Below are 16307 nucleotides of genomic sequence, written 5' to 3' on the forward strand. Positions count from 1 at the left end.
TAGCCTTCTAAGTTGCGCCAATGACCTGACAAGGCCAAAATATCCATTTACAATGAACATAATATAAATCCTTTTTTATTTAGCCCCTTAACAAAACCTACGACAAAAACTTATTTTACCTTTCATTGTCTATTAAGCAGTTACTATAGGGATATTGAAATAATTCAAAGCAATCGAAGCAAGTTAATACCTTTTTACTGCCTTTTCAAATTCCCGGAAAAGATAATAAGTCTCAACGTAAAGCCTATTTTGACTCCTCACAGATTCAAGATGCTGCTCTATTGTGGATCGGCTAGGGGTAATAATGATTCACTCTGTAACAGTTACTAACTCATGATAATGATCATAACCGTCGCTGTGTAACAGTCACTAACTTATAATAATGATCATGACGATTAAATTAACTAAACCAACGATTAACCCGATGACCAACAAAGCAGGCGAAAATCCACCTTTGTTTCTAAATACACATTTATTTGCACATGATCAGTTCAACAAATCCAGGTTCCAAGTTCTTTATTTTGGGCAATGCAAGTAAGGTTCTAAGTTCCAGTATATTACATAGCGTATATACACATATTGAAACATCTTCCCATCGTTGCACTTCGTTTCCTGAGATTGAATATGGGAAACAGTCCCGACCAATCCTACACACAACCCCTTGAACCAATGCAAAGGAAGAGAGTAGGTCTTCCCGGGGTTGCAAAGATGTCAGACCCCAGTCTTAGTCCCAATCAATCTCTTGAACAAGTGCAAGCTGCTTTTATCCCGGGGTTGCATCTTTGGGAGCAACCCCGGGATGAAAGCAGCTTGCACTTTCAGACCCCACTCTGAAGACATTCGTCTATTTCGTTGCTCCACAAAACCAACCAATTCGTCCTGGGTAATCGTTCACAAGTGCGGCAGTTCTTGTATACATGTCTATATCTAGCGCGAGATGACGTAACGCTCAAGTTACGGCAACGACCCGACAAGGCCAAAAACGTTTACGACGCCATCACAAGTTTACGTCCGCTATGACGGTCTTTGGTGGATTTCGAAGGTTGCCTAGATACTGAACTAAACAGGGCATTTATGATATTGACTCAACAATGAAGTTTTGATCTCCTTACTGAGCCCCTCAATCCGCTGTAATATATAAGTTAGTAATTAATTAGAGCGCACGACAAGTCACTGACGTTTTGGACTCCTGAGATCCTGCCATCCGAATCAGTGGTAGATTCACGACGAATACACCAACCTGACGTTCAAAAGTGCTTGTAAAGTAAGCCTACTTGATATAAATGAATTGTCAGCAGCTTTGGGGAAACTTTGCAACATCTTTTCGTCTAAAATCTTTCAGTGCTTCAAGACGAAAGTCTTCGAACAGCGCGTGTGACGACATGACACTAGAATCCGCGTCTTGGTCCTTAACTATGAGCTTTGTAAGATACTCAACGGGCTAGCTCTGCTTGATCGAATCAGAAATGAGGAGATCCGCAAATGAACCTAAGTTAACGACATAGTCATAAATCAACACGTCGCAAAGCTGAAGTGGCAATGTGTGGAACAAGCATAGTTCGAAGAATCGATGGACATTGGGTCCTAATGAACTGAATGAATTTTGGTGGTTTTGGTAGACCCCATTTTAGACGGTCTGACGACATTAAGCAGGTAACTGGGAGCCGGCATGGGGTTCAACATAATTGTGATTGGAAGTTTCTACAAGAGGCCTATGTCCAGCATTGGACGTCCATAGGCTGATGATGATGACGATGACCATGTTAAAACTGCTTGCAACGCATCACTCCACTAATGTACTATAAGAGCTACACATTAATGCAGTACCAGAAAATACGTAGTAATAATAATAACTTGCGATAAAAATGAAAACCGCACCACGTAGGATGATATTATGCACACACGTACACACACCCACTCACACACATTCGCCATTTTATGCCCCGGATGTGAAGTGCCCTCACGGCACATAATAGAAAGGGCCCGTACGGAATGATAATACTCCTCAAACAACCCCATTAATTTTTCCCCTTAAATAAAAAGTAATGGTTGCGACCGTTGACATGAAAATGCCCATAGATATATTCCCATAAAAGTATACAAAAGCAACAAACAAGTTTTTTAAAATTTTCGGAAAATAACTATCGAAATAAAAAAACCATTTGTACACGAACAAAATCGCAACAGGGGGTCTTTCGGGGCAAGAGTTATTTATAGTACCTACCTATAAATTATACACTAATCATAACCTGATTTGTATATAATATATTTAGGTGCTATTGAGCAGTGTATTATGTGTCGTTGGTCCAGAGGTCAACATGTACGTTTATGGATCATTATGTCATGGGTTCAAACCCTAAGACGGTCTATGAGCAACAGATTTCTGGCCTTCATGCCTTTTCGGCTCGGAGAGAAAAACAAGTCGATGATGATGGTGATGATCTAGTAGTAGTACAGTGGTTTGTAAAAGGGGTAATTCGGGGAAGTAACTAAGTCAAGTTTGACGGGCCCACGGCAGCGTAATTTGCGACGTTCTCCTAGCATGGTTCATGCAAGATTGAGGCCTTAAGGCTCCAAGGTTTGGACAAAAAATTCACTTCTAAAATAAAATAATTATATAATGTACACAGGCATATAGCCCGTGTACATCGTATTATTCAGCTTCTTAGATGGGAAAAGGAATACCGGTCATATTTTCAAAATATTGTTCATCATCATTTCCTGTACCCTATCCCACTTAAAAGTGATCGACAATACACATATTTTGCCGACCCCATTTAAGTGTTGTAATAATAATATTTTTTTTACAAATTTTCATAGTGTTTTGTATTTTATTAATATTGTTAAAACTATAAAAAAGGACAAATGAGTAAACTAATAATTGAACATTATTTATTTACAACATTGTGGTATCAAAATGTTGTAAAACAATATTTTCAAGGAAGTTATGACCATCTTGCAAGTTTTATATCAGTGGCGCTTGGTGGCATTGCGCCCGTGTAGCGATGGTACAGCACTATTTTGAATCGTAAACCCGGATGGTAGGGCTGGGTGTGTTTGTGTAACGTAACGGGTTAACGGTGTAGGTGCATGTTAAGAGTGCCCGTTACGAGGGTTGTCTCGATTATTCAGCATATTTCAATTTTTAGTCACAATCGATAATATACGAATCGAATAAAAACAACTTTTATGAACTCTTATAAAATTCCTCCGGATGTAGAATTATAAATTATTCTTTCATTTATTATTTGTTTTCATTACACGCTTTAAATTAGCTTCACTTTTAACTATGTATGTAAGAAAATTATGGAATCTTAATTTAACCCCTTCGGTCTTCGATTATGCACTAGCTCTGAGTTCTAATGACAATACATGACTAGCTAAGTAACGTCAAAACAAATCCAATATGGCGGCCTCCCCAAGATGGCGGACTGTTTAGTTTAGTTTATTTTTGTGATTTTGAAATCGGTTGATTTTTTTTGTAAATTTTTTTTATCATGAATGAATATAATATGCTAGGACGAGTATTAGACGCCCGTGTTTTGCCGTTTGCCTGCATTGAATTTTTTTATACACAATCTCACATCAACATCTCTAATAGTTCATATCATTAACAACCAATATCCGGTTCACTGTTGAGCACGAGTTTCCTATCAGAACTCTGATTGATTGAAATCCTTCTTTAGTACCTACTAACCTTTACAGTTAACTACCTAGCCTAGGTAACCTTAAAAACAGTGTGCAATTTTATTCTGTTAGTGTATTGCATATTGTAATTATTATGCTCGTATATAAAGCCTAATTAAAATAAACGACTTTGAATTGGCAGATTGTTTTAGATTTAGTTTTAATTGCCCATTAATGAGACGTGTAATTATATAATCCGAGAGAATACGAATCACCTTCTAGACAGGCGCCATCTTGAATAGCGAAGAATGGGGTGCGAGTAATGTAATTACGGAGGCTTGAATATTTACCGCCATCGAGCAATTCCAGAGACAAAATAAACTGATTAATCTCTAGAGGACGCTGTGGGTTATTTACTCAGACCAATTACATTTGGACTTGTTATCATCACCATTATCAACCCATATTCGGCGCACTGCTGAGCTCGAGTCTCCTCTAAGAATGAGTAGGGTTAAGCCAATAGTCCACCACACTGGTCCAACGCGGATTGGCAGATTTCACACGTGCAGAGAATTAAGAAAATTCTCTGGTATGCATCTAGCTTAGTGGCTACTGATCACTAGTTCTAAGTTCGAGTCCTTGGTCGGGCTTTAAATTCTTTTAACAATTCACAGTAATAATCATCAGGCCGAAAAGCTGTCGGTCCTGGTCATCGTCATTAACTTAAAATAATGATCGTTGTCACTTCCCGTTGCCCATCAACCCACGTTCGAGTAGAGTGGTGACACTAGGCTTCATATCTCTTTTACTACAAGGAGGCCCGGTAGTGGGCTAATAGGGATGATGACAGTTTTTTAAATTGTATATAAATTAAGAGTATGCTACTAGTAAAGCAATTTTGTAAAAGGAACAGGGTATCTGCGATCATTACTTTCGGAGCTTCAGGGATTTAAAGGGTTAGATTTGCGACGCTGCCGCGGATCCCTGAAAAACGCCCCATACAAAATGGCACGAACTAATGACGTCGTAGGCAATGTAATGATCGTTAGATTTGTATGTGCGTACAAACAAAATTACTAATATCTTTGTTATTTGTGCGTTTATGTTTATAGTTCATTTATTAAAAAATGTCACATTTAATGTAAGGAAGCTTAAACTGTATGAATTTTCATCTAATTACGTTAAAAGATTTTTTATTGATTTTGAAATTTTATAATCTCATTTATTTTGCAAATATCCAGACAATCTTTGTTTTTTATATATAAATTAGTTAACATTGACCCTATTTACCCGAATGTATCATAAAAATCAATATATTCAAACCTAGTCATCATCCCCATTATGAGTGGGTTATGGAGTAAGTTATTCCAAAAATTTATCGCAGTGGAGTTATTTGCTTTTGTTCCAATGGCATTGTACCCTTGTCTCTAACGTCTCACCTTGCCTGGCGCTACGTACCAACTCAAAGTTCGTAATATGTAGGTCGCATTGTCTTTGAACCGGGGATTGGGGCCATTTGCATACAATTTACTTTGTTATACATTATATACTTAGTTGTATTCACGGTCAATGTGACACCTACACCGAGGGCCACGACTCTATAGCTTGGCAACTTCGTTCGTAACACTCACAATGGACCGCGCGGGCCGGGGGGTATGTAGCGATGAATGAAAAACCCACGTCTGACGTACCTCACTTCCCCGCATGCACGATTTCACACCCGCGCAGTGTTTCCCCCCGTCGCCCGTATATCATGGGAGTGTCATCAACGACTCAATTTGGCTTTTGCATTGCAAGCATCAGCGATGAATATCATCATCATCATTAACAACCCATATTTGGCTCACTGTTGAGCACGAGTCTCCTCTCAGAATAAGGGGTTGGGCCTTAGTCCACCACGCTGGTCCAATGCGGATTGTCAAACTTCACATACGTAGATATTTAAGAAAATTCTCAGATATGCAGACAAAGACGTACCGCCAAGCGATTTAGCGTTCCGGTACGATGTCGTGTAGAAACCGAAAGGAGTGTGGATTTTCATCCTCCTCTTAACAATTTAGTCCGCTTCCATCTTAGATTACATCATCACTTACCATCAGGTGAGATTGTAGTCAAGGGCTAACTTGTAAAGAATAGAAAAAAAAAAAAAAAAAAAAAAAATGCAGGTTTCCTCACGATGTTTTTCCTTCACCGTTTGAGACACGTGGTATTTAATTTCTTGAAATGCACGTAACTGAAAAGTTGGATGTGCATGGCCCGGACTGGATTCGAACCTACGCCCCCATAATCGAAGACAGAGGTAATTTCCACTGGGCTATCACGTATCTTGTAATGTATCAAGAGACATTACATAGATTGCAAAAATCATAATCTTAGTAGGGTAAAAACAATGTTGTGATCTGATGATAACAAAATAATACAGGATTCGGTTTGTTGTGGATTTCCTTAATACTGCCTTATATATACTAGCGGACGCCCGCGACTACGTCCGCGCGGAATTCAATTTTTCACAAATCGCTTCAGTAGCCGCAGCGTAAAAGAGTGACAAACATACTTACACACTTACATACTTACACATTTACACACTTTCACACTTACACATAGGTACACATAAGTGTATATGTACATTTAAAATCACAAACGCATTCAAACAAACAACTAAAAGATAAGGCGAGGGTGAATGAAATTGTTGGAAAGGCAAGGCCAAGGCGAACGTTAAAGGCCAGGTCAAGAGTACACTAAACCGACGAACTTGTATTAGTAGGCTGGGATGCTAAATTTGCAGTTACTAAAGCGACATGTGAACCGATTAGATTTAGTAGATTGGATGATAGGAAATATAAATTGTTATACATAATACGTATTTCGCTTTTTTTAAATTAACTTTCCTAATAATAATTTAAAACTACCCGACAACTATCTACAATAATAAAATGTTAGCTTTAGCTGTTATGTGAATATACCCAAAAATTTTTTATACTCTTTAATATGGCGCGAGTATATTAAGTAAAGTGGGCGGATAATTTTGCCTCTGAGTATATAATAGACACATATTTGTTTTTTAAATAAAAAAATATAAATAAAATTTTTTATTTTATTTATTGCCACCTCCTGTCTATAATGAAACGTTAGTTTATATATTAAATTTTTATCAGAATCGAAGCGAAATCGATTACACAGTGGAACGTGCGGGCCCCACGTGACCGCGGCACGCGCACGAGGAATTCGCATCTAATGCGATGGCGATAAGCGCTAATTTGCCACGCACCAACGCTTGGCGGAATTTGATTGCGTAATGCGTGAACTAAAGGAATTATTTCAATTTACACTTATTAAATTTACACCGAGAAAACCAATTGGAAGAATTTACAAAAATTCAAAAATCGTTTTCATAATCGTAGAACTGCCAGGCATAATAGTCCATCCATACGTATTGATATTCATCATTATCAACCCATATCGACTCACTGCTGAGCTCGAGTCTCCTCTCAGAATGAGAGGGGTTAGGCCAATGGTCCACCACGCTGGCCCAATGCGGATTGGCAGACTTCACACACGCAGAGAATTAAGAAAATTCTTTGGTATGCAGGTTTCCTCACGATGTTTTTCCTTCACCGTTTTGAGACACGTGATATTTAATTTCTTAAAATGCACAGAACTGAAAAGTTGGTGGTGCATGCCCCGGATTGGATTCGAACAAATCCACACTCCGGAATCGGAGGCAGAAGTCATATCCACTGGGCTATCACGACCCCTGTTATACGTACCTACATATTAATAGGACTTTCATGGCAGGTACGTTCTAGAAAAGACTTCATCATCGCTTACCTTCGACTATCAGGTAATAAACAAAAAAATATCAACCAAGTATACTATAGGTTGATGACTTTCTTAATTACAAAGATTTGTGTCTATAACGAATTAAGAGTGTGCAATATGTAATTTGGTGGTTATAAATGGTTCTGGATCTCAGATTCTGGAAAAGATAAGAGCCTGATATTTGGGTAAATGATATTTCAAAGTGTTAGCTTCGTTATGACTATACAAAATACACAATTTGTAAAACTTTTCTCGATAGTTTATTTTTTTGAAAAATACATGTTTTGCTCACATTTTGCTTTATATCTCAGGAAAAGGAAACTTATTTTCTTAAATTTTTGTTTTGTATAGAAAATTAGGTATATATCTTGAAAATGGCCATGTTGTTTTTCGTTATGTTGTTTAATTTACTTGCAATTAGGTAAAAATGGTTTTGGCGCTCACGTCATAACATTTGCGTCGCGCGTCAATCACTCCGTGCTTTTCACTCACGTGAAAGTCATAATTCGGCGTCTCGTTTGCGCTTCGAATTTTATCCATATCGTACCGACGCGCTGCGCGCTCTTAATACCAGTACTAAAAATTAAATGTCAGTCATAGCTTAAAGTAATATAGACAGTGAGTTTTACAAAAAAGACGAAATAGGATGAGCTAAGACTACTGCATCTATGTAGAAGCATATTTCTATTTCCCGATTTAAAATCGCGCTAGGAGCCATCTATTCCACACTACTGCACAGCCACACTGAGCGAATTTCGAATAGATCCTTTCCCTGGATTTACACAGTCGACGGAATCTAGAATTTTTAAACGGGCAACCGCTAAGCGGACAGGTAACAAATAGACATGAAAACCTTTCAGATAGGGTATCAAAGTGCATTTTCAAACATACTGTATAATACCCATTTTAGGATAAAAACCTTTAGTACGAAACGGCACACTCGATACAGTTTACGTGTTTCGTATACAGTTTTTGTATAAATTGAGTTTTTCAACGGCACATTGTTTTTTAAACGGCAGATTATTGTTATTTTTTGGAAAGTAAGTAAATTAGTAGAAATTTACGGTATCCGAAGATTTTTCTTTTACGTGTACTCCTTTTACTCTCTTGTATCCTCTATTAAACCCCCCGGTGACGCCGCTGAGGTCCCATAAGAAGCCTACGGCACTTACACAATCAGAAAAAAAACCCTATTATACACAGATTTTTTTAGTAACAAATTTAATAGTAATAATACAAATAAATATGCGTTTAATTTGGTTTTGAATCGAATCAAACGTATATAAAATGACAAAAGTAATATCTATAAAAAAGAATTCAATTTAGTATATTAAATAAAATATTTTTTTTACTCTCAGCTCTTGTGAACCTCGTACTAGGGGTGGACGGATGGGGAGATAAGCTCTAGGTGGCCATTGTCAAAAAATTGCACGGCTTTTTCGAGCATTTTTCCCGTTCGGGTAAATCGTTTGATGTCCCTTCCCTTTTAAACTGAATTTAAACTCGTAACGTGGAAAACTTCCTCCTTCCTGTTTGAATAATGGCCGCAGTTTGTTTCTGATGTTTTTGTTTAATTTTACGTATTTTTTTTGGGTTCCACAATATCCAAATGAAAAAACGTTTCCCAGAAGACCACTTTGTCGTCACATTTTCTGTATATCCGTCAATGTACGAATATGAATGAAAGTGTTACTTAGTCTACGGTTTTTCGTTCTACGAGTGAAGATCCTTCTTTAAAGAGGTCTTAAGGTTAAGTTACGATAAGGTATAGTTATTTATAAGGGGCATCTTTGACGGTGAAATTACGCATGAGACTTACCAATGCCTAAAGTTCCGGTATTGCTTCGTAATATGTGTTTTAACCCCCAACGCAAAAACAGGGGTGTTATTTTTTTGACGTGTCTGTCTGTCTGTCTGCCAGTCTGTCTGTGGCATCATAGCGCCCGAACGGATGAAGCGATTTCAATTTAGTTTTTTGTATGAAAGGTGACTTATGTGCGAGTGTTCATAGACATGTTTGATGAAAATCGGTTGAGCCATTTAAAAGTTATGGAAGTTCATAATGGAGAGGAACAACCGAAACTTGAGTGGGGTCTCAAATGAAAGCGCACTGAAAGAGAATATTGATGACTTGTTCAAGAGTGTAATTAATGATTTCGTGGCCTTCGGGGGTTTATTAAAATTTTCAATTTTATGTTATTAACATAAGATACTACCTACTCAAATAAACTTAAGAACATTTAATTTATAACGTCCTATATTTTTAGCAAGCTATTTATTATTTAGGGTTCCTTGTTGACTACGGAGCCCTAAATGTTATCATCGCATCGCAAAGTATCGTGCGGAATACGGAAATGGTTTGCGAAGCAGTAACTCGTAGTAATACTTCACAGGCGAAGGCGATGCGTGTTCCCATGTGGTTTCGTCGCCGCTGATTAAAATGTCGACGGCGCCTGCCATTCGCTTTTCTTCGAATAACTAATGTGGTACATTCTGATCCTACGGTAAGATTGTACAGTTCTGTGGCATACTTGGGTGTGCCCTTAAATACCATGGGCTTGTATTTAGTTGACGCCCCTTGTGATTTAAGAGTCATGTACCTCAAAAGGAAAAACATCCAATATAGGATAACTTTGTTATCCTTCTGTTTGTCAAGACCTAATCACACTTCAAAGTTAACGGAAAAATTATACTGCCGTTTATGCCGCAGAAGGGGTGTGGATTTTCGTCCTCCTAACAAGTTAGCCCGCTTCCATCTTAGACTGCATCATCACTTAGCATCAGGTGAGATTGCAGTCAAGGGCTAACTTGTAAAGAATAAAAAAAGAAAAAAAGAAAACGGATATTTCGTGACCCTCAAGGGAATCTTTTAAAAATTGGTTAAGCTATCAGAGCCGGACATTCATCATCATTTACATCTGATAGTGACCGTAAATGAGTTTCACATTATTCTTATGTTTTTTTAAAGAAAAATCTGAGTTTCCTAAACTCAGAAGTGGGATAAAGAACGAACTACCCTCATAAAGTTAAACGTAACCAAGATGAAACAGTTTTTATAGAAAAAACATAGAATTGTTAGTTAAAGTCAGAATCTCTGTCTCGAGTAGTGAACTATGTTTTATTTTGCTTATATTTTGATTTGATTTCTTAAATATATTATTCTAATAAAGAATTGTGAATGGGTAATTCACAATTCTTTATAATATATTTAAGAAATCAAACCCTTTGTTCGACATTGGTATGTTCTTATTCTTAAATCCACTTCTGAGTTACCTAAATTCATCGTAAGCGCGCCAACCATCATTGGAGCAGAGTGTAGTTTTTAAGTCCTTGGGACTAATTTCCGTATATTTATGAGGAATAAGCTCGCGCTTGACCACGATCTCCTGATGGTAAGTGTAGATGTTAATGGCCTAAGTTGGAACGCGCTTGCTTGAGCCTAGCAAGATGCTTGCAAGATGCCTATTCACTTTCATCTTAAAGATACTCAGGTTGTAAGAATTAGCAAATATTGGCTTCGGGAGATTGTTCCATACACTAGCCATTCGTTTAAGAAACGAAGAATTAAATCGCCTCGTACCTTGTAGTAGGCCGCTAAAATATAGGTACTTAAGGAGTATGATATTAGGAAAACTTAAAATCTTGAGATTTCTGTGAGTCGAGTATACACGATTTTCAAACTACTAACGTTTCCCTATAATGCTAATCAGGCAAATTTAACTTTTTGTTCGAACAAATCCTTCCGCTCCGCTGCATCCCTGGTACTAGCTCATCAAAAAACATAACTCCAAACTCCAAAGCACAGCCGGATCGATTTGTACCTGAATGAATAATTGTGCACAGACAGACATAAGTAATGATAATCTACTTAGTAATGTGGCTAGAATCGTTTGAGATAGTCAGGTGAATGATCTACTTGGGTTGAAGGCCAAACATTTTTAGTGGTCGGTTTTTATTTATTAGTGCCCACTTGTTACAAGTACAGTCGGCGACACGAGTGGTTGCAATAGACGGTCTTGAGACATTCACAATAAAGGTCATAATTTGTAATATTTTTAATGTTTGTGTCGCCCACCGTATCCTAGATAGTTTCTCGACCTGACAGAAAAAATGCCAAGGTGTCTCTAAAACACTCCGGTAGTTTTATAGCAATGGAAATCTATGTAAACAAAGACTGTTTTGGTGGACCTGTGGCGCAGTGGTTGTCGGCTTATAAATGATACAATACTTATTTGCACATCGGTTCTAGGTTCGACTGTGCGAATCTATTTGATGATTGATAATTTCCGAAGTTCTTGTTTTGAAATTTTTATTTTTTACGATTCCAAGAGGTTTTGTAAATGACTGCTAGCTTGACTTGAAGAGTTTTCTCACTCAAAGTTATTATGTCCCGTTTTTGATTGTTTTTGTTATGTTCTATGCGCAGTGGGCAGTGATGCTACTTTCTGCATCCACGACTGTGGGTTCGCTTCCCACGATTGGACAAGTTTTGTGACGAGGATGAGTGTTTTCCAGTGTCCTGGTATGTTTATATATTGTATAAGTATTTATGTGATGAAATCAGAACTCTTAGTACCCAAAACATACATTATGCTTACTTTGTGGCTAGATGTGTATATTTTCCGTGTCCAATTATTATTATTTATATTTATTTGTTGTATCTGATAATATCGATATAAGAAAGTCTTGCATAATTCTAGTTATTCAGAGTTGCGTAACAAGACTACAACAATGCCAGATCTTCAAACAATCAGATGATATAATAAAGTCCTAAATTCGAATCCACCTATCGATTATGTATATATATGTATACTGCACCAGAATTATCAATATAACTCATAATGTTAAACGATCACATCTGATATGCTGATATGACATGGACAATGAAATCATCGACATAAGCTTCCTCAATTGCCTGATTTATATCTGCCGCATCTATTAGTTTTATGTTCACCAATCCTCTTAACTATTCAGCGTCCGTATATTCCTTCCTTAAATCACGGTCCAGTTGAATGAAGCCAAATGAATGAATTTGTATGGTATTTAGTATGCGCGGTGCTTATAGACAAGACGGTTCCATTAAAAGTTGTCGAAGGTACTCGATGAATCCTAATTAGGGCTAATTTACCTGTAAAGTAATATTGCCACTACAGTACAGTGTTTCGTTCGTCAAGTTGTTAGATAATTCTTCTAAGGTTTTGAGGTTCGATTTTATAATTATCAGAATATTTGAATGACTTACTACAGGGGTCCTATCTCCTTATAGGAAAGGGCATATATGCAACCATACGTAGGCCATACAGTGTAAAAAAATATAATTTTATGGACGTGGACATTTTGTTATTTATTATTTACTAACGGACGCCCGCGATTTCGTCCGCGTGGAATTCAGTTTTTCACAAATCGCGGGAACCATGAATTTTTCCGGGTTAAAAAGCCTATGTTTTAATCCAGAGTAAAATGTATTTCCATTTCAAATTTCAACCAAATCGCTTCAGTAGTCGTAGTACAAAGGAGGAACAAACATACACACTTATACACAAACATTCGCGTTTATATATTAGTGTAAGTGTGATTTTGTAATTGTGACATTTTAGTAATTTAGTTTTTATTTTCGTTCAAATGTATTTATTAAATAAGATAATAACATTCATACACCAGTTATGGTAAAATGTATAGGATAAATTTTATTTGTACCATCGTGTTCGACTATGCTTTCATTTATTCATTCAAAAGACCCATCACGCTGTTTCTATGCGAACTGGCGGGCTTAGGGTGAAACCTCTTTAACGATCACTATCAGATGCTTATGATAATGCCTAACTTGATTGGCCTATTTTCTAGTTAGAAGAAGAATAATAAACAGATTTAACTAATACATTAATATTCTTGATTATTTAGAGGTTATGTACTCATTCATAGGTAGAGTAAGAGTATTTCAATTTGATATTACTGACGCAACTTTTCGTATCAGTTCTGCAGGCATTGAATATTTTATGTTTCCCCAAGGAAATACTTTATTGGCCACAATCCAGCTAGCCCATCTAGGGCGCAAACTGTATCATTCAAGACCTAAGTATTTGCCTTTTAGTATTTATTTTCAAACGCAACTACGCAATATGTTAGACGATATATTCTGAGAGGACTGTGGTACTGACTAGCATGTTTTTAAAAGCTTTCCTGTTTGGTTCGGCCGTAGCTAGTTACCGGCAAAGACGTACCGCCAAGCGATTTAGCGCTCTGCTACGATGTCGTGTAGAAAACGAAAGGGTGTAGATTTTCATCCTCCTCCTCACCACTTACCATCAGGTAGTCAAGGGCTAACTTGTAAAGAATAAAAAAATGTCCTGTAGACTGAAATATTTGGAGCTAAATTAGAACCACTTTCTGATCGTTGAAATTACTGTCACGGTCACTGGTTTGAAGGAGCTAGTCTGATGATATACTCGGAAGACAGCTATAGGAACTCCTAAATCAAACAAGTTAAACCTATCGAGTTTGGGCTCATTTGTCTGGTCAAACACTTCATAAAGTCTGAAGAAAATTCCTATTAAGTATTTGCTGATAACATCAACATACAGCCAACAGAACATTCAGCACTCAAGCTGCGCTTAGTCAATAGACGTCCACTTCTGGACATAGACCTCTTGTAAGGACTTCTAAAGACCTGAAGTCTTAAACTTCCAGCATTCAGCGCAAAATTGTCTATTCCAATTATTGTTTAATAATAACGACGCTCTGTATAAATAGGTCAGAGTTTTACATGCGGACGAAGTCACGAGTGTTTGCTAGTATCATATATTTGCTAAATGGCAGACAAAATTTGTAGTTATCAATTCCGACGTATCAATTAACGATCTCAAACGCTTAGCTCGCACCACGCGTCGTCAAACACATTAATGGTCTAATGATTCGCATATAAAAAGGTATAGTCATGCTATTTGGCCAGGTGCTGAGATCGTTCAAATTAAAACGAATACCAATCTTAGCGCGGGGTCAAAATCCTGTACACCTGATCGCGCAAGTTGATGTCATCGCTCTTATTCTGTAGGCATTAGGGGTCCGAATGTTGGCCGCAAATCTCTGATCTGCGATGTTGATAGTTGATGTTTGTGGAAAATCTGCTCGTAAAAGGCGTCCGCACGATCGGCGTCTGTCTGTTAGGTTGATGTTGAAGATATTTAAAGGTACTCGCAATGTTAGATAGGCCCTCGAGGCTTTAAATTTTCAACATCACTTGGTTGCTTATTACTGAGCCCGTACTGTCAGACGTCAGGAGACGTACTGCTCTTCTAGTCCTAGGGCTTGCATCTGCGAAAGTTTCTGCACTCATCTAAGTCCCCCGATGACGCTGGTGCATTCCCTTTCCGAAAGCTAAAGCAAATACTTAATCAGAACATATTTATGTGCAATTGTTTATGTAAAAAACTAAAATTTAATTTACCATAAAAAGGAAAACAGGTTAAGGTAGAATTCAAGTAAAGAAAGTATGATAAAGACTGACCCAAAAAATCTACGCCTGGCTCAACTATTTTCTTGATTTAGTTTATAATAGGTTTCCGAAGTTAAAATGTGGTAGTCTATCTGAAATACCAGCTACATCTTTATCGGTGTCGTAGTTGTCTTAATAGCCGCTGTAATGTTTATATCTCCTGGTGAGCATTGCCAAGAGGCTCGTTTTGGCGATCGCCTTTTAAAGGGCTCCCTAGTTATGACTCCTTTGACACGCTTCTAAATAGCACGTTTAGCGTCGTTGAATGTTTGTAATTATCCTAAATTATAAATTATATGATTTATAATAGTATTGTTGTGTGAATTACATTGTTGTCAACGCTTTGTGTTCATTTATGGGCGCAGATATTATGTTTATGAGAAGTTTGACGGGAAAATCGTAAGAATCACTTAAAGCTGTCGTTTTATTTTCATTGATTTGCTGCATTTTAGAGTTTTATTGCATAAAGTAGAATGCGTTATCTATACTAATATTATAAAGAGGTAAAGTTTGTAAGTTTGTAAGTTTGTCACATTTTTTAAATGGGGTAATCTTCGGAACTACTGGTCCGATTTTAAAAATTCTTTCACCAGTAGAATGCTACATTATCGGGGAGTGCTATAGGCTATATTTTATATTGATATCATATATATTAGCCGAGTTATCACAGTTTTTGTCATACAGGTCGGACTGAAAATCCTCTTAAACAGACTTATTCGCATGCGCTGCCTTAACTATTGTGTAAAATTGAAATTAATGTATGGAGACTGTATGTATCTTTGAAAGTTTTACAAAAAAGTCCGCGACACCATATATCTATCTTCTATATATTAGCAGATATAGTACCTTTTGTGTTTTAAAAATTATTAATTTTATATACTTAGGTTTACGTCATTATTTATACAACTAAACTTTAATCCTTATTAAAATAAATTATTTAATAATCACAAGGATATTATGGAGATAAGATTTGACTTTAACAGTATGTTAATTACTTAAATAGTTTCGGAGATAATACAAAATTTCTAAAAGACGCAGAAATTCCGCTATATGACGCCCGGCGCTTTCATTTATGTAGTTCCCGTTCCCGTGTGAATATGGGGATCAAACATAGCCTATGACACTCGCAAATAACGTAGCTTTCTATTGGTAAACCTCCTACAACCACACGAACTGTACCTCTTTATATTATTAGCATAGAAGTCTCTATTTCTCTTGGTCATACCACCATGACTGTCGAAGGACGGGACCGATTTTGCTAAGGGTAGGAGTAAGATAGAGAAGTTACAGGGTAGGGTAGGGTACGGGTAGGGAAGCGTAGGGGTAGGGTAGGTTTAGGGCCGTGTTTAGGGTAGTGGTAGGGTAGGGG

The 16307-nt window shown here is 37.3% G+C and overlaps 1 protein-coding gene across 2 annotated transcripts in view; it reads left to right on the forward strand.

Annotated features, from left to right (window-relative positions):
* The window catches only part of LOC112046289 (tRNA dimethylallyltransferase), a 270203-nt gene that overhangs the window by 31129 nt on the left and 222767 nt on the right, over positions 1-16307 (forward strand). The window contains exon 2 of one of the 2 annotated variants that reach the window (XM_052885840.1): positions 11873-11968. The exons of the other annotated variant lie outside the window; for it this stretch is intronic. Coding sequence (XP_052741800.1) covers positions 11947-11968 — 22 coding nt within the window. The 5' untranslated portion in view covers positions 11873-11946. The remainder of the gene's footprint in view (positions 1-11872; positions 11969-16307) is intronic. 2 annotated transcript variants of the gene reach the window in all.

Source organism: Bicyclus anynana, chromosome 15 (genome assembly GCF_947172395.1).
Source record: "Bicyclus anynana chromosome 15, ilBicAnyn1.1, whole genome shotgun sequence".
NCBI lineage: Eukaryota > Metazoa > Arthropoda > Insecta > Lepidoptera > Nymphalidae > Bicyclus > Bicyclus anynana.